Consider the following 20,274-nt stretch of genomic DNA (forward strand, 5'->3'; position numbering starts at 1 on the left):
CAAACCAGCAGACGAAACACTAAATATAAAAATATGCAAAGGACTCAGAAAAGAAAGGAAAATAAATAACCAGGAAGCTCACAAACAGTTGCTTGATATCATTAGTTACAAAAGAAATGCAAATTAGAATAAGATATTTTTATTTACTATACTAAGAAAATTGTAATTATTGATAATATCCAGTTGGTGCAAATGAGGCTAACACTTCTGGTGAGAGTGTGTAAACTGATAAAGCCACTTTAGAGGGTAACCTGGTTGTATCTTTCAAGATTAAAAATGCCTCTGTCTTTTGGTCCAACAAGTCAATTTCTACAAATCTATCGAGAGCAAAAATTTATTCACACACAGGTGTCTATTATGCAACAATGTTCATTACAACATTGCTTACAATATTGAGAAAGCAATTAAAAAGGCCAGCAATTTTGGCAAGGCTAAATTGTATGTATATACAAAGTCATTTAAAAAACAGGCAGACATATATTACTGACATGGGAAGATATGTCCATTATTTATTATTTTCAATTAGATATATGGTTGAATTTAAAAATCAGATTAAAATACCACATAAAGAATGATGCTTTTATATGAAAACAGAATGTTTTGTCTGACTATATAGTGTGCAGAAGGAGGACTGGAAAGATGTGTACTTAACTGCGGTTACCTCTGGGGAAGAGAGTGGAATATAGGGATGTGAGACTTTTGCATTTTCGTATATGTAGTTATGTTACACTCTTATCTTATACCATGAGAATATATTCTTATATCACTTGGTAATAAAAAATAAAATAAACAAAAGGAGAGAAAGCTTTATGCAAAACAAGGAAGGAAGGGAGGAAGGAGAGAGGAAAGGAAGGAAGGAAGAAAGGAAGGAAGAAAGGACAGAAGGAAAGAAGGGAGAAGGGAGGAAAGGAAGGAAGGACAGAAGAAAGGAAAGAGGGAAGGAAGGGAGGGAGGAGAGAGGAAAGGAAGGAAGGAGGGAAGGAAGGAAGGAGGAAAGGAAGGAAGGAGGGAAGGAAGGAAGGAAGAATCAGGGTGCATATGCATTAAGCATGTTTTATAGAAACAGAGACCTAGAAGAAAGAAAACTCACTTACTCTTCATTTAAAGCTTGTTTAAAGCTTTCTACTTAATCCTGACTGGTGCCTGTCTGAGGCCTGATTAGCAGAGCAAGGGAGTTAAGATCTTATTCTTGCCTTGTTTACCAGAGACTGTGCTGCTGCCAAGCACCCTGAAGGGGCAGGGGTGTTTGGAAATGACTCCTGCATGCAAATCAGAGTAGGAAGGATGCCCCCCCCACCCAGCCTCTGTATAGCACATGCATACAACTCAGCCATAATAGCAGTACTGAGTCAAGTTGTTGCTGGCTGAGGACAGTGGTTCTCAGAAGTTATGGTTGCACTCCCTGGAAACCTGGGATGGTGTGGAATTCCTGGCTCTCATGGTGATAGTCTTGGTACTTCATGTTTCCTTCTCATTCCTTAGCTTTCCAGCATTGCCCTTGGGGCTAATCTTACAAAGAGCTCTCTTACTAATGAATGATTTTTTTGTTAGTAGAAAATTAAGAATGAGACACACACACACACACACACACACACAGAGAGAGAGAGAGAGAGAGAGAGAGAGAGAGGGAGGGAGGAACCAAGAGTGTTGATTTTGCTCTGGTGTAAAGCCACAGGACTCATATTCATGAGCCAGCATGGATGCTTGACTCTCAGCTCAATTTGATCTTCCTGTTTTCCCCTTGCTGTGTATGTTAGTTTCTTTGGACATCCATAATACATTATCACATACTGGTGGCTTAAAACAATAGGAATCGAAGATGGTGTGGTAGGAGCGACTTAGGATTGCAGCTCTCAGTGAAGACGCAGAGGGTGAGTGCAGGCCGCATTTCCAGATGGATCTTTGTTGCCCACTGAAAGGGGAAATTCCCAGGTGTAGGAGAGACAGGGGACACCAGCGCAGCTGTTTCGGCTGGTGTGGGCCATTTTGGCCGGTGCCGCAGCGCAGCAGTGGCACGCCTCGCAAAACGCACTGGTCTGGGTGCCCTGTTAAACCGGCAATCTGAGATTTGGGAGGGCAGATTAGCATATCCATCTGATTAAATGGGACTTGCACAGTGAGCAAGACCAGGAGATTCCCGGGAAGCGAACTTTGAGCCGGCGCAGTGGGTCACTGCATGGGAATTCACACAGATCCTGGTGCCTTATCAGTAGGCGACTGAAACACCTGGGAGAGAGTCAACTGTTCAACTTGAAAAGAGAAAAAAAGGGCTCTGAGGCAGGGAGCCAGGTGATCAGGCTTGGCAGGTCCCACCCCAAAGGGACAAACAAAACAGCAATTCAAAATGCTCAAGGTTGAGAGTTTCACTGCGGGCACAGCTGAACCCAGGATGGTGCAGCTCGGTGGGGGAGGGGCGTCTGCCATTACCAAGGTATTCCACCCCTACTGAGGTATACTCCCATTGCTGACGCAGCCTGCCGTTGCCGAGGCAACCCGCCATAACAGAGAGACTCCGCCAACAGGGCGGAGCCCATGACAGCAGGGCGGAGCCCACAGCAACAGGGCAGAGCCGACGACAGCAGGGCAGAGTCCACGGCAGCAGGGTGGAGCATCGGCAGGCAAATAGTGACTAGACTGCCTCCTAGCTGGGCAGGAAACTGCAACGGATACTCATAAAGAAAGCCCTAACTCCCCGAGACAGAGCATCTGAGGGAAAAAAAGGGGTTTTATGAGTTTTCCTGCAGCAGACTTAAACATACCTGCATAACAGTCCTGAATGATCAACGGAGCTCACAGCTCAGCACGTGAGCTCCTATAAAGTACAGACTGCCTCCTCAGCAGCTCCCTGACCACTGTATATCCAAAGAGTCACCTCAAAAAGGACTGACCAGACTGACCTTTGGTGGAATCATTCTGGGACAAAGATAGCAGAAGAAGAAACTGGTAGCATCCCTCACTGTTCTGCAGCTGCTACAGGTGTACCCCAGAAAAGCAGGGCCTGGAGTGGACCTCAGCAGTCATACAGCAGAGGGGATAGACTGTTAGAAGGAAAACTAAGTAACAGAAATACTTCGTCATCAATAATTTGGGCGTCCACTCAGAGACCCAATTGAAAAGTCAGCAACTACTCAGACGACAGATGGATAAACCCACAAAGATGGGAAGAAACCAGTGCAAAAAGGAGGAAAACACACGAAACCAAAACACCTTGCCTCTTACAAAAGACTAAAACTCCTCACCAACAAGGGAACAAAGCTGGATGGAGAATAAGTGTGATGAAATGACGGAAACAGACTTCAGAAGGTGGGTAATGAGAAACTTCTGTGAGCTAAAAGAACATGTTCTAAATCAATGCAAAGAAACTAAGAACCTTGAAAAAAATTTTGAAAAAAGATTCAAGGAAGTGATAATGAGAATGGACAACTTAGAGAGCAATATGAATGAATTGAAGGAGCTGAAAAACACAATCTGAGAACTTCGCGAAGCATGCACAAGTTTCAACAGCCGAATTGACCAAGCAGAAGAAAGAATATCAGAAGTCGAAGATCAACTCAATGAAATAAAATGAGAAACAAAGATTAGAGGAAAAAAGCGCAAAAAGGAATGAACAAAGTTTCCAAGAAATGTGGAACTATGTGAAGAAACCTAACCTATGTTTGATAGGTGTACCAGAATGTGACGAAGAGAATGAATCCAAGCTGGAAAATACTCTTCAGGATATTATCCAGGAAAATTTCCCCAACCTAGCAAGGCAGGCCAATATTCAAGTCCAGGAAATACAGAGAACACCACAAAGATATTCCGCAAGAAGAGCAACCCCAAGGCACATAATCATCAGATTCACCAGGGTTGAAATGAAAGAGAAAATACTAAGGGCAGCCAGAGAGAAAGGTCGGGTCACCCTCAAAGGGAAGCCCATCAGACTCACAGCAGATCTCTCGGCAGGAACTCTACAAGCCAGAAGAGAGTGGGGGCCAATATTCAACATCCTTAAAGAAAAGAACTTTCAACCCAGAATTTCCTATCCAGCCAAACTGAGCTTCATAAGTAAAGGAAAAATAGAATCCTTTGCAAACAAGCAAGTACTCAGACATTTTGTCACCACCAGGCATGCTTTACAAGAGCTCCTGAAAGAGGCACTACACATAGAAAGGAACAACAAGTACCAGCCATTCCAAAAACATACCAAATGCTAAAGAGCATCAACAAAATGAAGAATCTGCATCAACTAACAGGCAACACAGCCAGCTAGCATCAAAATGGCAGTATCAAATTCACACATAACAATATTAACCCTAAATGTAAATGGGCTAAATGCACCAATCAAAAGACACAGACTGGCAAATTGGATAAAAAAACCAAAACCCATCAGTGTGCTGTATCCAGGAAACCCATCTCACATTCAAGGATACACAAAGGCTCAAAATAAAGGGATGGAGGAAGATTTACCAAGCAAATGGACAGCAAAAAAAAGCAGGAGTTGCAATTCTCGTCTCTGATAAAATAGACTTTAAAGCAACAAAGATCAAAAGAGACAAACAAGGTCATTACATAATGGTAAAAGGATCGATACACCAAGAAGAGCGAACGATCCTAAATATATATGGGCCCAATACAGGAGCACCCAGATATATAAGGCAAGTTCTTAACGATCTACAAAGAGACTTAGACTCCCACACAATAATAATGGGAGACTTTAACTCTCCACTGTCAATATTAGACAGATCAACCAGACAGAAAATTAACAAGGATATACAGGGCTTGAACTCAGACCTGGAACAAGCAAACCTGATAGACATTTACAGAACTCTCCACCCCAAATCCACAGAATATACATTCTTCTCAGCACCACATCACACCTACTCTAAAATTGACCACATAATTGGAAGTAAAGCACTCCTCAGCAAGTGCAAAACAACTGACATAATAACTAACAGTCTCTCAGACCATAGTGCAATGAAGTTAGAACTCAGAATTCAAAAACTAACTCAGAACCACACAGCTTCATGGAAACTGAACAACTGGCTCTTGAATGTTGACTGGATAAACAATGAAATGAAGGCAGAAATAAACAAGGTCTTCAAAACCAACGAGAAAGAAGACACAACATACCAGAATCTCTGGGACACATTTAAAGCAGTCTCTAGAGGAAAATATATAGCAATAAGTGCCCATATGAGAAGAGTGGAGAGATCGAAAATTGACACCCTATCATCAAAATTGAAAGAGCTAGAGGAGCAAGATTAAAAAAAACTCAAAACCTAGCAGAAGACAAGAAATAACTAAGATCAGAGCAGAACTGAAGGAGATAGAGACATGAAAAACCCTTCAAGAAATCAATAAATCCAAGAGCTGGTTTTTTGAAAAAATCAACAAAATAGACCGCTAGCCAGACTGATAAAAAAGAAAAGAGAGAACAACCAAATAGATGCAATAAGAAACAATAAAGCGGAAATCACCACAGATTCCACAGAAATTGAAACCATCATCAGAGAATTTTACAAACAACTCTATGCCCATAAACTAGTAAACCTGGAAGAAATGGATAAATTCCTGGACACCTGTGTACTCCCAACCCTAAACCAGGAGGAAGCCAAAACTATGAATAGACCAATAACAAGGTCTGAAGTTGAGGCAGCAATTAAGAGCCTACCACACAAAAAAATCCCAGGTCAAGATGGGTTCACAGCCGAATTCTACCACACACACAAAGAGGAGCTGGTACCATTCCTTCTGAAACTATTCCAAATAATCCAAAAAGAGGGAATCCTTCCCAAATCATTTTATGAGACCAACATCATCCGGATACCAAAACCCGGCAGAGACTCAACAAGAAAAGAAAACTTCAGGCCAATATCCATGATGAACATAGATGCAAAAATCTTCAATAAAATACTGGCAAGCTGATTGCAACAGCACATCAAAAAACTTATCCATAATGATCAATAGGATTCATCCCGGGGATGCAAGGCTGGTTCAACATACGCAAGTCTATAAACATAATTCACCACATAAACAGAACCAAAAACAAAAGCCACATGATTATCTCAATTGACACAGAGAAGGCATTTGACAAAATTCAACAGCTCTCTATGCTAAAAACCCTCAATAAACTCGGTATTGATGGAATGTATCTCAAAGTAATAAAAGCTATTTATGACAAACCAACAGCCAATATTATACTGAATGGGAAAAAAGTGGAAGCATTCCCTTTGAAATCTGGCACTAGACAAGGATGTCCTCTCTCACCACTCCTATTCAATATAGTACTGGAAGTTCTAGCCAGAGCATTCAGGCAAGAAAAAGATAAAGAGTATTCAAATAGGAAAGGTGGAAGCCAAATTGTCTCTATTTGCAGACGATATGATAGTATACCTAGAAGACCCCATCGCCTCAGCCCAAAAACTCCTGAAACTGATAAGCAACTTCAGCAAAGTCTCAGGATATAAAATCAATGTGCAAAAATCACAAGCATTCGTCTACACCAATAACAGACTTAAAGAGAGCCAAATCAAGAACAAACTGCCATTCACAATTGCTACAAAAAGAATAAAATACCTAGGAATACAACTTACAAGGAATGTAAGGGACCTCTTCAAGGAAAAGTACAAACCACTGCTCAACGAAATAAGAGGACACAAACAGATGTAGAAACATCCCATGTTCATGGTTAGGAAGAATCAATATCATGAAAATGGCCATACTGCCCAGAGTAATTTATAGAATCAACGCTATCCCCATCAAGCTACCATTGACTTTCTTCACAGGACTGGAAAAACCACCATGAACTCATATGGAACCAAAAGAGAGCCTGCATAGCCAAGTCAATTCTAAGCAAAAATAACACAGTGGGAGGCATCACACTGCCAGACTTCAAACTATACTACGAGGCTACAGTAATCAAAACAGCATGGTACTGGTACCAAAACAGAGATATAGACCAATGGAACAGAACAGAGGCATCGGAGGCAACACAACATATCTACAACCATACAATCTTTGATAAACCTGACAAAAACAAGCAATGGGGAAAGGATTCCCTGTTTAATAAATGGTGTTGGGAAAACTGGCTAGCCATGTGCAGAAAGCAGAAACTGGACCCCTTCCTGACACCTTACACTAAAATTAACTCCAGATGGATTAAAGACTTAAACATAAGCCCTAACACCATAAAAACCCTAGAAGAAAATCTAGGCAAAACCATTTAGGACATAGGAGTAAGCAAGGACTTCATGACCAAAACACCAAAAGCATTGGCAACAAAAGTCAAAATAGACAAATGTGACCTAATCAAACTCCACAGCTTCTGCACAGCAAAAGAAACAGTCATTAGAGTGAATCAGCAACCAACAGAATGGGAAAAAATTTTTGCAGTTTACCCATCTGACAAAGGGCTGATATCCAGAATTTACAAAGAACTCAAACAGATTTACAGGAAAAAAACAAACAAGCCCATTCAAAAATGGGCAAAGGATATGAACAGACACTTTACGAAAGAAGACATATATGAGGCCAACAATCACATGAAAAAATGCTCATCGTCACTGGTCATCAGAGAGATGCAAATCAAAACCACATTGAGATACCATCTCACGCCAGTTAGAATGGCGATCATTAAAAAATCTGGAGACAACAGATGCTGGAGAGGATGTGGAGAAAAAGGAACACTTTTACACTGTTGGTGGGAGTGTAAATTAGTTCAACCATGTGGAACACAGTGTGGTGATTCCTCAAGGCCTTAGAAATAGAAATTCCATTTGACCCAGCAATCCCATTACTGGGTATATATCCAAAGGACTATAAATCGTTCTACTATAAGGACACATGCACACGAATGTTCATTGCAGCACTGTTTACAATAGCAAAGACCTGGGACCAACCCAAATGCTCATCGATGATAGACTGGACTGGGAAAATGTGGCACATATACACCATGGAATATTATGCAGCAATCAAAAATGATGAGTTTATGTCCTTTGTAGGGACATGGATGAACCTGGAGAACATCATTCTCAGCAAACTGACACAAGAACAGAAAATGAAATACCACGTATTCTCACTCATAGGCGGGTTGTGAAAAATGAGAACACATGGACAGAGGGAAGGGAGTACTAGGCACTGTGGTCTATTGGGGGGAATAGGGGAGGGACAGCACAGCAGGGGAGGTGGGGAGTGATAGCCTGGGGAGAAATGCCAAATGTGGGTGAAGGGGAGGAAGGCAGCAAAACACACTGCCATGCGTGTAGCTATGCAACTATCTTGCATGTTCTGCACATGTACTCCAAAACCTAAAATGCAATAAAGAAAAAGAAAGCCTAATAAAGACAGTACAAAAAAAAAAAAAGGAGTCTATTTGCTCACTCTTCTGGAACCCAGAAACCTGCAACCAAGGGGTCAGCAGGGTCACGTTACCCCAGAGGGCTCTAGGGAAGAATGCTTCCTGCCTCTTCTGGCTTCTGCTGGTTTCCTGCAATCCTTGGCCTGCCTTGGCTTGTAGCTGTCTCACTCCACACTCTGCCTCCATCTTCACATGGTGTCTCCCTGTGTTTCTCTGTGCCCCTGTGTCGAAGTCTCATTCTCTTTTCTCTTAAGGTATCAGTCAATGGATTTAGGGACCACCCTAATCTAGTATGACTTCATTGTAATTAAGTAATCAATTACATCTCTAAAGACCCTATTTCCAAATAGGGTTCCATTCTGAGCTTCTAGGTGGACATGGGTTTTTTTTAGACCTCCCATACTCAGCATTTTTCTTTAGCCTCTGGGGGCTTTCATTCCTTTTCTTTGTGACTTGCTACCTCCAGCCTTCTTTGTGTATGTTGCTCTTTTTTGCTGACCTTGGTCACATTCTTTTGACAATAAAGCTTTGCACAATCCGCTGCTTCCAATCCCTGTTGTGGCTGCAACCCTGCCTCCAGAGCTAGGGGCAGCCTATCCCACCAGCCTCACTGGTTTATCCATACTTGTCTCATCGTAATCTCCAGCACTGGGTTTGGAAAATTTCTCCACCTGCTCCATGGCTTAGCATAAGAGGTTACGTATGTTATTTTCATAATAAATGCTTTCTGACTAGGATTGAAATGCTCTTTTTAGGGAACAGGTGGAAGTCCAAATGTCATTTTCTTTACAAAAGAAAGCAAAATGTACAATGCAACACAGCTCATTACATAAATCAAAAAGTACTAAGTCCCCAAGTACTGTGGTTCAGTTTTAGATGCCTTTGTTCTTCCCAGTTTTCTTCTTCCCATTGCTTCTTTCCAGGAAGAGCAGCTGTGATTTTTGTTTCAGCCATGGAGGGTCTCCAGCTTTGGACAACTTTTTACCTTACTCTAGAGATAGCTCATTAGGTTGGTCCAGCTGTCTTTTATTGTCCCAAGTTCAACCATGTCATCAAAAGTTTTATATTTGATTCTTGTCCCAGAAAGTTAATGCGATTTGAGCCTATAAATGGTTTCTATGTTGTGCTCTTTGTTTCCCAATGTGGAATGAGAAGACAGTAACAATAGTGACAACAAAAACTCCTAATTTTATAGCATGCAGTTCTAAATGATGTGCACATTTGACAAACCATGATTTCTAATTTTTGACTTTATATTTGTGCGATGGTTGGTGGCAACACTGACATTATTTTGATTGGGTGCAGTGATGTGTGCAGGGTTTCAGGGAGTACCGAGCACTCCTCATTGGAAGGAGGGTAGTGTAACAGGGGTAGTGGAGGAATAGGGAATAGGAGCCTCTCCTCGGGGAAGCTCTTGTATATCTGGGGCAGTACTTGCAGGCGTTTTCTTCTTCTGTCAGGAATGCCCTCATTTTTTCATAAGAGTCCACCCACATGACTCAGAACTACACATGTTGGCAGCATGAGCATCTGAATGATAACCATGATGGGCAGAAGGTTCCATGCTCAGTATGTGAGTACTAGGGGTAGTTCAAGTGTGGGCCAAGTGGGTAGGAAGGCTTTGTTCATGTTTCCCTGTAGTGGGAGAGCCTTCATAATGCCTGATATTTGGATGCAACTTTATAGTATAAAATCTCAATACCAAGTTCTATAAGTAGCTGAATTTGGCTGTTACAGTTGTTATTTTTACATATTGCTTTACACCTACCAACATAACTCCAAAGGTCTGGCTAGTTACACAACATCAGCAGCAAACAGGTCCCTGGGTCTCTTGCTTTCAGTTCCATGTGTTCTTGCTAACTTGTTGGCTGAAATGTTCAGGTCACTGTACCCTAGACTCAGGCAGCAAAGCTGCTCTTTAGATGCCAGGGCTGCCAAATCTCTCTTCGTATACACACCTGTCCCATGCCCACTTCTTTCTCACCACTCCCTGGAAGAAGACAGTGCCCCCTCACCTTTTCAACTAAGGTAAAAGGCAAGGTAACATTGAAGGGGTTGACTTTAACCATATTGGTTTCTTCTTCCCTGCACTTGAGAGTAACAATAATTTCCATGCATTCAGTCTGCAGGTCTCAGCAGGCTTCGGGGTGCTCTGTAGGCACGAACGTACATCATCCTCATCGTGGTCTCCACGAGGTGTCGCAGGCCACACCTAGTCACCACCTGTGTTCATATGGCCTTTGGTCTAGAAATAGGTTTCACATGTTCAAATGGCTGAAAAACATCAAAAGAAATGTAAAATTTTTGCGGCATACAAAAATGATATGAATTCAAACTTCAGTGTTCTATTGGAGCACAGCTATACACATTTGTTTACATATTGGTGGTGGCTGCTTCTCTACCACGACAACTGGGTGGATTCGTTGAGACAGAAAACTCGAGGCTTCCAAAGTTGAAAATATTTATTCTCTGGCCCTTTAGAGAGAAAGTTTAATCTCCTGCTTTCTGTGGCAGATTCTATTATTATTCCCATTTTACAGATGAGGAAATGGAGGCAGGGAGTTAGTTTGACCACAGCAATTTGTTCAAATGACGAACCTGAAATAAGAAATCTTGAACCCCAAAGACTCTTTTCGAGATTCTCCTGAGCAAGCATAGGCAGGCAGTGAATTCAGAGACCGAGGATTTGTGAGGCAACCACTCAGCATTGCAGTCTCCCCTCAGAGAGTTCTCTGAGTGACTCCAGTCAGAGCTTACGTGTGTGTGGGCATGCCTGTGTGTGTTAGAAGCACGGGAGGAAACTATAACGAGAGGAAGATGAATTAAACATGATTTTAAAAACCTGTCTCTGCTTCGGAAGCTGGGGAAACATAGTGATTATCATTTCAGTAAGAGTGGGGGAAGAATTGTCACTGTTGATGACGCTGATAGTAACAGTTGTTGTTTAATAATTATAATCATTCTCAAGCAGAAGAGAGCAGTCATGAATGTAGCCTGCACTCTCTGTAGCTGGCTTATTTACACATATTTCTAGAGTCACAGTTGGAGAATGAGTGAACAATGTTCTGCCCTTTAGGTGCTCAAGCGTCATTTTGCATATGTGCAGAGGGAGTTTGTGCTTTCGAATCATTTCATTATTGAATGCAGCACAGATGAATCCATTAGCATCACTGTGCATTGCATGTGTACAACAGGAATATAGGGTGCCTTAAGTAGCTCTGCTATACACCAACAGCAACCAAGGTGAGAACAAAGTCAAGAACTCAATCCCTTTCATAATAGCTGCAAAAAAATAAAATATTAAGAATATACCTAACCAAAGACATAAAAGACCTCCTCAAGGGAAACTACAAAACACTGCTGACAGAAATCGTAGATGAACACAAACAAATGGAAACACATCCCATATTCATGGATGGATAGAATCAATATTGTGAAAATGACCATACTGCCAAAGGCAATCTACAAATTCAGTGCAATTCTCATCAAAATACAACCATCATTCTTCACAGAACTAGAAAAAACAGTTCTAAAAACCATATGGAACCAAAAAAGAGCCCACATAGCCAAAGCAAGAGTAAGCAAAAAGAACAAATCTGAAGGCATCACATTACCTGACTTCAAACTGTACTATAAGGTCATAGTCACTAAAACAGAATGGAACTTGTATAAAAATAGGCACATAGACCAATGGAACAAAATAGAAAAGCAAGAAATAAAGCCAAATACTTACAGCCAACTGATCAACAAAGCAAACAAAAATGTAAAGTGGTGAAAGGACACCCTATTCAATAAATGGTCCCAGGATAATTGGCAAGTCACATGTAGAAGAATGAAACTAGATTCTCATCTCTCATCTTATAAAAAAATCAACTCAAGATGGATCAAAAGCTTAAATGTAAGATCCTAAACCATAAAGACTCTAGAGGATAATATTAGATGAAGCCTTCTAGACACTGGCTTAGGCAAAGACTTCATGACCAAAAACCCAAAAGCAAATGCAACAAAAACAAACATAAATATATGGGAATTAATTAAGCTAAAAACCTTCTGCACAGCAAAAGAAATAGCAGAGTTAACAGACAACCCACAGAGTGGGAGAAAATCTTCACAATCTATACATCCGACAAAGGACTCATATCCAGAATCTACAAAGAATGCAAGCAAATCAGCAAGAATAAAACAAACAATCCCATCAGAAAGTGGGCTAAGGACATGAATAGACAATTCTAAAAAGAAGACATACAGGTGAGCAACAAACATATGAAAAAATGCTCACATCACTAATAACCAGGGAAATGCAAACCAAAATCACAATGTGATGTGTTACTCCTGCAAGAATGGCCACAATAAAAAAATAAAAAATGAATGTGTGTTGGCGTGGGTGTGGTAAAAAAGGGAACACTTCTACACTGTCGGTGGGGATGTAAACTAGTACAACCACCATGGAAAACAGTACGGAGATTCCTCAAAGAACTAAAACTAGATCTACCATTTGATCCAGCAACTTCACTACTGGGTATGTACCCAGAGGAAAAGAAGTCATTATATGAAAAAGATTCTTGCACACACATGTTTATAGAGCACAATTTGCAATTGCAACAATATGGAACCAGCTCAAATGCCTATATATGTATATATACATACACATACACCATGGGATACTACTCAGCCATAAAAAAGAATGAGTTAATGGCATTTGCAGTAACCTGGATGAAATTGGAGACTATTGTTCTGATTGAGTAACTCAGGAATGAAAAACCAAACATTGCATGTTATCACTCATACGTGGGAGCTAAGCAATGAGCTAAGCTATAAGGCATAAGAATGATGGAATGGACTTTGGGGAGTCAGGAGAAAGGGCGGGGGTGGTGAGGGATGACAGACCACACATTGAGTACAGTGTACATTGCTTGGGTGATGGGAGCACCAAAATCTCAGAAATCACCACTAAAGAACTTATTCATGTAACTAAAGACCACCTGTTCCCCCCAAACCTATTAAAATAAAAAAATTGTTAAAAAGGAAATGGGAGAGATTTTTTTCTAGCTGTAAAGCAGAATGTATATGAGAAACATTATGAGTTTGTATGTATATTCCTGAACTTATGCTTCTAATTTCCCTATGATTCTTTATGATGACTGGAGGAAAACGTTTTGCATTAAAAAAAAAAAAGGCTGCTAAGTGATGTTTGTCTCTCACAGAATCCTATCTGGTCTTTAAAAGATTTTACTGAGGTTTTTGGTTAGAAAATGAAAGAAAGTCCCCTTTTCCCTTTCACCCAGGATCATGCTCAATTGTTTCCTATCCTCAACTCCATTTCTGGGCAAGGGCTCAATGTGGAGATGAGAAATTCTGTCTCTGCTTTATAAACAGCTGTACCTCTCTCCATGTTCTCATGTTAACAAATCAGCAAAATGATGCTACCCTAGGATCTGCTGATGCGAAAGGGACCACTGAGCTGCCCTGAGGAGATACTTGGCTCCCCAGCCCTTGTCTGGCAGGTATCAGTTGGCTGTGAGAGAGGAGCCCTGTTGTTCTCAGTGCAATTACATGCTCCTGGCATTTAAAAGTGGATTTCACATTTTTTTCTTCTCTGCTACTCTGGTGGTATGCTCTGTTTTTAGCACTTACATGGCTGAGTAAATGCTTTTCAGCTGTTGAGTTGAGTTTAATTCAGTTTTCCCCATCTCCTCCCTCCCATTTCTCCCTCCCACTTTCCTTCTCTTCTGGTAGGAGTGTTTATCTCAACAAAACAAAATCTCACATTTAAATAATGCAGAGCAGGAAAGAGAAATTAGGTGGCTTGCTCAAGATCACTGTTGGACATCCTCTTCAAAACTCAGGGGCTCATCCTCTGGAGGATTGGGGGTTTCACCACCCTGTGTGCCCTGTCAAGGGTGCTGAAGCCTGAGTACCACATTAGATAGGGACCAGGACATCTTCTCCTGTGGCGTGGCCATGCTGCCCAGTCTGGTAAAGATGTACAGTGGCTGTTGGTGATGATACTGTCAGGAGAGGGCTCCAATGCAGGCTGTGGGTTTGTGCAGATAGCTGTTTCATCAGACGTTTCCTCATTGATTCTGCACCAAATGTTTGGCACAGATAAGGATATTTCTTTACGTCATTCCCCTTTCCCTGTAGTTTAAGAATAAGAACACATGGAAGCTAGATTGTGCAGATACTTAGCAGCTTGGAGAAGGGGGTGGTCATCGCTGTACAAGGGGATTCAGGACCTGGGACATGTCCCAGGGAGTAAATAGTGGCTTCCATGTTGCATCTGAGAAGGCTCCTTTTCCAGCAGTCATATAGCTAATGTGGGTGCACGAGTGCTCAAATGCTGGGCTTCTTACTCCAAACCATTGCCACCACACTTGGGGTTAAGGATGACCCCCCAAACTCTTTGTTCAATGACTTAAAATTTTAAATGATTTGATTCTTGAGTGTTTGTTTTTTTTGCAAGGAAGTGAAAAGAATTGCACATACTTTATGGGTTTGATTGGAGTAGGGATGGGAAGAGGAAGCAGAGTGGCAGTCATCTCTCATTCGTTACATAGTCTTGGCTTTATTCTTTTCCATAGCACATATGACCTTCTAATGTCCTGGTATTTCACATATTTATTTTGATTTATTATTTTTTATTGTACTTTAGGTTCTGGGGTCCATGTGCAGATCATGCAGGATTGTTGCATAGGTACACACATGGCCCCCACTGATGAAGACAGGATTTCCTTTTAACTTTTATTTTAGATTCAAGGGTTACTATGTTATTAATTAGCTGGATATTTTTCATGATGCTGAGGTTTGGGGTATGAATGATCTTGTTACCCAGGTACTAAGGATAGTACCCAATAGTTAGTTTTCAACACTTGCCCCCTTTACTTTCTTCTTCTAGTAGTCCCCAGTGTCTATTGTTTCCATCTTTATGTCCACGAGTACCCATGGTTTAGCTCCCACTTCCAAGTGAGAACATGCAGTGTTTGATTTTCCATTCCTGTGTTAATTTGCTTAGATAATGGCTTCTAGCTACATCCATGTTGCTGCAAAGGATGTGATTTTGTTCTTTTTATGGCTGCATAGTATTCCTCGATGTCTACATACCACATTTTCTTTATTCAGTCCACCACTGATGGGCACTTAGGTTGACTTCATACGACAGAATTTTGGGTGGCTTACGCCTGTAATCCCAGCACTTTGGAAGGCCGAAGTGGGTGGATCACCTGACGTCAAGAGTTGGAGAAAAGCCTGGCCAATATAGTGAAACACTCTTTCTACTAAAAACAAAAAATTGGCCAGACATTGTGGTGGGCACCTGTAATCTCAGCTACTCAGGAGGCTGAGGCAGGAGAATTGCTTAAACCTGGGAGGTGAAGGTTGCAGTGAGCCAAGATCGTGCTATTACACTCCAGCCTGGGCAACAAGAGTGAAACTCCATCTCGGGGGAAAAAAAAACATGGAAATTGTGTCTGTTCACAGCTGCTAACATTTGTGCAACAAATATTTGCACAACATTTAAAACTATGCCCGTTATCTATAAGATAACAATAGATAATTATTGATTGAATTAATCCTCCCTCTAGAAGTAGCTATTGTAACCAACTTCAGAGTCCCTGAATTTATTCTAGTTGTTGAGTGGGAAGAACAGAAGCTGAGAAAAGAGGCTTCAAAATATAAATTCGAAGAATTGCTCTAGTGATCCAGATGACGAACTTTTCTAGATCTGTATTTTGATTCTGCCAGAGGGACAAAGGGATGAATGTGATGGCAGGGCCTCAGTGTTCCCTCGGAGGTCTGCCTCCAAGCCTGGGGTTTGTCATTCACCAATTTATTTATCCACATGCTCGGAGAATCAACCTTTTATCAATAATCAGCTCTGGGGATAAAAAGCTGAACAAGATATATTATTCTATATCCTCATGCATCTTGTCATCCATAACTAGATCAGCATTTTGGGGGAAATTATTTATCTTTTCAGCCTGTTCCAACCTTGTGAAGGAGCATTCTTTAGCAGCACTACTTTATAAAGTAATATAAAGTTTGCATCTATTAATAGAACCTTAAACAACTTTCTTTAGGAAGAAGTCCCCACCCCAGTGGCCTTTCCAGGCCTGGGTGATAAGACTGACCTCCTCATCAGTTCAGGTCCCTGGGGCTACTCCTGGATCACTGTGACAGAAATGAGCGCGCCTTCCAATTTACAGGGAAGCTTTTCTTTTATTGGTGACGTGGGTTCAGTGATGTTGGCTAGATATGAGAAAAACACAGTAGGACACATATGATGGTAGAATAAAACAGAAAATGTTCAACTTGAAAAGCGCCTCCTCTTGTTTTTCCTGCTGCCAGCTCCCATCCCTTCTCTGACAAGGGGTTCAATAGTGAGCATATCTTGAGCCACCTTGTATTGATTTCTCCTGTGATCACATCCCAGCGAATGGAGGGAGATATCAGGAACGTAGTGGCTTGTTCTGTGTGACTTAGCAACAGCAAATATGAAAAGAATTAAGACTGTGGGCCTATTGCAAACTCAGGGTGAATCAACACTGAGAGGAGACTCTTGAAAGGAGACAACAGTTATGTCCAGAATGAGGCTGGCAACCCTGGGGCTCCAGGCTTGAGGAAGCACAGAGCAGACAAGAATCTACTCAGGGCAGAGGGACTGGGGAAGCCCACTCAGAACTGCTTCAAATGAAGAGGACTGGGATGTTTATTTTAGAGAAGACTCAGAAGGACCACAAGGGCCATCTTCAGATGATGGAAGGACTCTTCATGTGGGATAAGCACTAGGCCTTCCTGACGCCTCAGAGCTCGGAGTGAGGAGAACTGGGTGAGAGGGCTTCCTACACTCACACATAGTCAAGGAGAGCCACTGGGGAGCTGTTCTGGGCCTGACTGCCTGATCCTTTGAACAAGTGTGAGTCACTATTTGTAAGTGAAGAGCTGCACTGCTTATTGAAGCCAACTTAGGACACTAAGAAGTTAATGCTATCCAGGTAGAAAAGAAAGGACAGCTCGAGTTTGGGGCCATTTTCTGTGATCTTCCTTTTTAAAAATTGCCTCTAGTTAGGTGACTTTATTTTTCTGCTCTCTTTAAAACATTTTCCTATACCTATTGATACAACAATTCCACTTTTGAAAGTCTATATTATATAAATAAAAATGCAAGCACTTAGCTATCTATACACAAGGATGGATTGGGTTTGATGTAGAAGAGTTTGAATTGCAAAAATGTGAAAACAACCAGAATGACAATTAAAAGGGAATAATTGAGTAGACTCTGCTGTATTCATAATACGAAGTATTCTCTAATTACTATAGACATTAAGTTAGATCTCTATCTATCCTGGAGGGATGGGCAGGATATAGAGTTAAGTAAGAAAAGTGAGAGAAACATGCACAGTATGATCTTATTTTGTTAAATAAATTAAAAATCCCTCCACATATGTAAAATAATCATGTTGGCATATATTTATGTGAGGATGGCAAAAGGAGTAGAAGACTATAGATGAAAGTTGTTAACATGAGTTAGAGTTTGGGGTGGGATGAAGTTGGGTAGGATCCTGAGACAGATGGGGCAGGATTAGAGACAAAGTGAAGAATGAAGTGGGATGGCTTGTCTATCTTTATCTATCTACCTACCTACCTACCTACCTATCTACCTACCTACCAACCTACCTACCTACCTACCTACCTTCTATCCATCATCTGTCTATGTATTTTTACATCCGTCTGTCCATCCGTCATTTCTATCCATCACCTATTTATCTATTTATCTTCTGTTTATCAATCTGTATTTCTATTTATCTATTTATCTTCATCGGTGGTACTTAAATACATATTACTTAGCAGACTTTAATAAAAGAGAAAAGAAAGAAAAAAGAAGAGAAAATTCCTTTTCTCTTGTTATACATGTTAATCCTCTTTGGATCTGTTGCTCTCTTATAGGAACTGTCTCAACCTTTCACTAAGACAATCCAGCGGTTTGAATATAAGAAAAAGACATTAGTTTTAATGCATTACAGATGATACTTTAAACAAACTAAAAAGAAATATGGGGACTGTTTAAAGATAAATTATTTTGAATTATAATTGAATTCCTAGATATCATTAAAGATGAATGACTTGACGATCATTTGTATTTTTCTCAGCTTTTTCTTTGCTATGTAGAAGGTATCTATTTTCTCCTAGTGCTTCAGGAAGAAAAAAGTTCTTAAATCTAGGGAACATAGGATCAGGTTAGGAGCACTCATTTCAGTTAAGAATTTTGCTAGTTCTTGGTAGGGGAGTAGGGTGTTGAATGAAAAGAATTCTAACGTGTATGTGTGTGTGTGTGTGTGGGTGTGTGTGTGTGTGCCTGTGTGTGTTGTGATCAGTTTTTCTCTGTGGAGATCATCAGCAAGATGCTGCTTTTTTTGTAATTTAGATGCCATCGAATTATTTTTAATAATTGTTTTTCATATTAAATTATTCTCATTTTACATTCATATTCAAGACCCTTATGATCCTTTCTATGCAAAGGATTTTGTCTACATCTGGAGTAGCCCAGACAGTATAGAGATGAATGGCAGTTTAACCCCTACGTATCTTGAAAGAGAAATTTGGATAAAATAGAATGTTGTTTGATATTCACATTTGGATGTAGACTGAGAGCTGATCCCACATAGCTTTACTGATACAGAAGCAAATGAGTGGTATGTCCGATCCATGGAAATAGTAATGCTAACTATCTTATTTACTTGATTTTAAGATGTTCATTATATATGTTAACTGAAATCTGAATGCACCGCACTACTACAGTCGTATGCATTTATCAGAGTAATACTGCAAGTTGGTGGTGATCTTATAAATGAAGGTCTTGGAAGTCCTGTAGAGTCCCCATTAGCTGGATGAGTTCTGGATATTCATGCAAATTAGAACACTCCAGAATCTTGAACCTCAACCAGAATTGCAGCCTACATAGCGTTTTCCCTTCAGGGAAACCAGGAAGTTACAAAAGTGTTGATTTTCATACAGGTGATTGCCGTATAGATAGATAATACGAAGACTCTGCAAAGTAGGATCTGTGCAACACTGACTCCATCTTTTAAATCTGACTTTTAATTCAGAGGCAGCATCATTTTGGGAAAACTAGTCATGTGCAGTGACTTTTTTTTTTCCCACCTCACAGGCTAAAAAAATCTTTTGTGAGCGCAGCAACCTGAATGTTGCTTATGGGCAATTTATTTGTCACAAGGGGTGGGAAGGATCAGGAGAGAAGTGTTCCCTGGAGCTGTGACCTGGAGAGAATGAAGGAATGAAGGCGAGCTGTGATATGGAAAAATGAGCTCACTGACTAGGTTGTTGGTATCTACATTTGCTCTGGGCGTCCTGTCAGGCATTTTCTTTGAGTTTTGTTGTTGCTGCTGCTTTGTTTTCTTGGGCCTCATATCTGCTTCTTCCAGAACAATCACCCTCTCCCAGCCCCCACTCCCGAGGCTAGTGTGTCAGGCTGCACGGCTGCCTTTCCTGTGTGTGTTTGAGCCCATGGTCTTTTGCTGCTCTTCTCATGCCTTTTCTTTATGATGTTTCAGCTCATCCACCATACACCATGTGCTTTAGAGTGAAATTCTACCCACATGAACCCTTGAAGATTAAAGAAGAGCTCACAAGGTATTTTTTGTTTATTTGTATGTTTAACGTGCACCTTTAACCAGCCAGGACCTCTTTGGTCTTGCAGGCTAGATGGGCCTCCTGTCTAGGGTTGCACACTCAGAACTCAGTGTCGCAGGCTCAGAACTCAGTGTTTTTGCTCAGAATGCTTCTCTAACCATGAATTGCTTTGGGATTTTGTTTTAAAACAATTTTCATTGGGAGTGTAATTAACTGCAGAAAAAAGCAATAGCTATGATGGGGGAGGTGTTCTCTGAAAACATCTGATAGTGGGGTGCTAAAAATAAATA

General features: G+C 40.9%; 1 protein-coding gene across 14 annotated transcripts in view; it reads left to right on the forward strand.

Annotated features, from left to right (window-relative positions):
• Positions 1-20,274, forward strand: part of FRMD3 (FERM domain containing 3) — a 398,735-nt gene that overhangs the window by 261,979 nt on the left and 116,482 nt on the right. For 11 of the 14 annotated variants that reach the window (XM_035303819.3, XM_002742802.7, XM_078367705.1 and 8 more), the window contains one exon: positions 19,906-19,984. The exons of the other annotated variants lie outside the window; for them this stretch is intronic. In XM_035303819.3, coding sequence (XP_035159710.2) covers positions 19,906-19,984 — 79 coding nt within the window. The remainder of the gene's footprint in view (positions 1-19,905; positions 19,985-20,274) is intronic. 14 annotated transcript variants of the gene reach the window in all.

The sequence above is a fragment of the Callithrix jacchus genome, chromosome 1, assembly GCF_049354715.1.
Source record: "Callithrix jacchus isolate 240 chromosome 1, calJac240_pri, whole genome shotgun sequence".
NCBI lineage: Eukaryota > Metazoa > Chordata > Mammalia > Primates > Cebidae > Callithrix > Callithrix jacchus.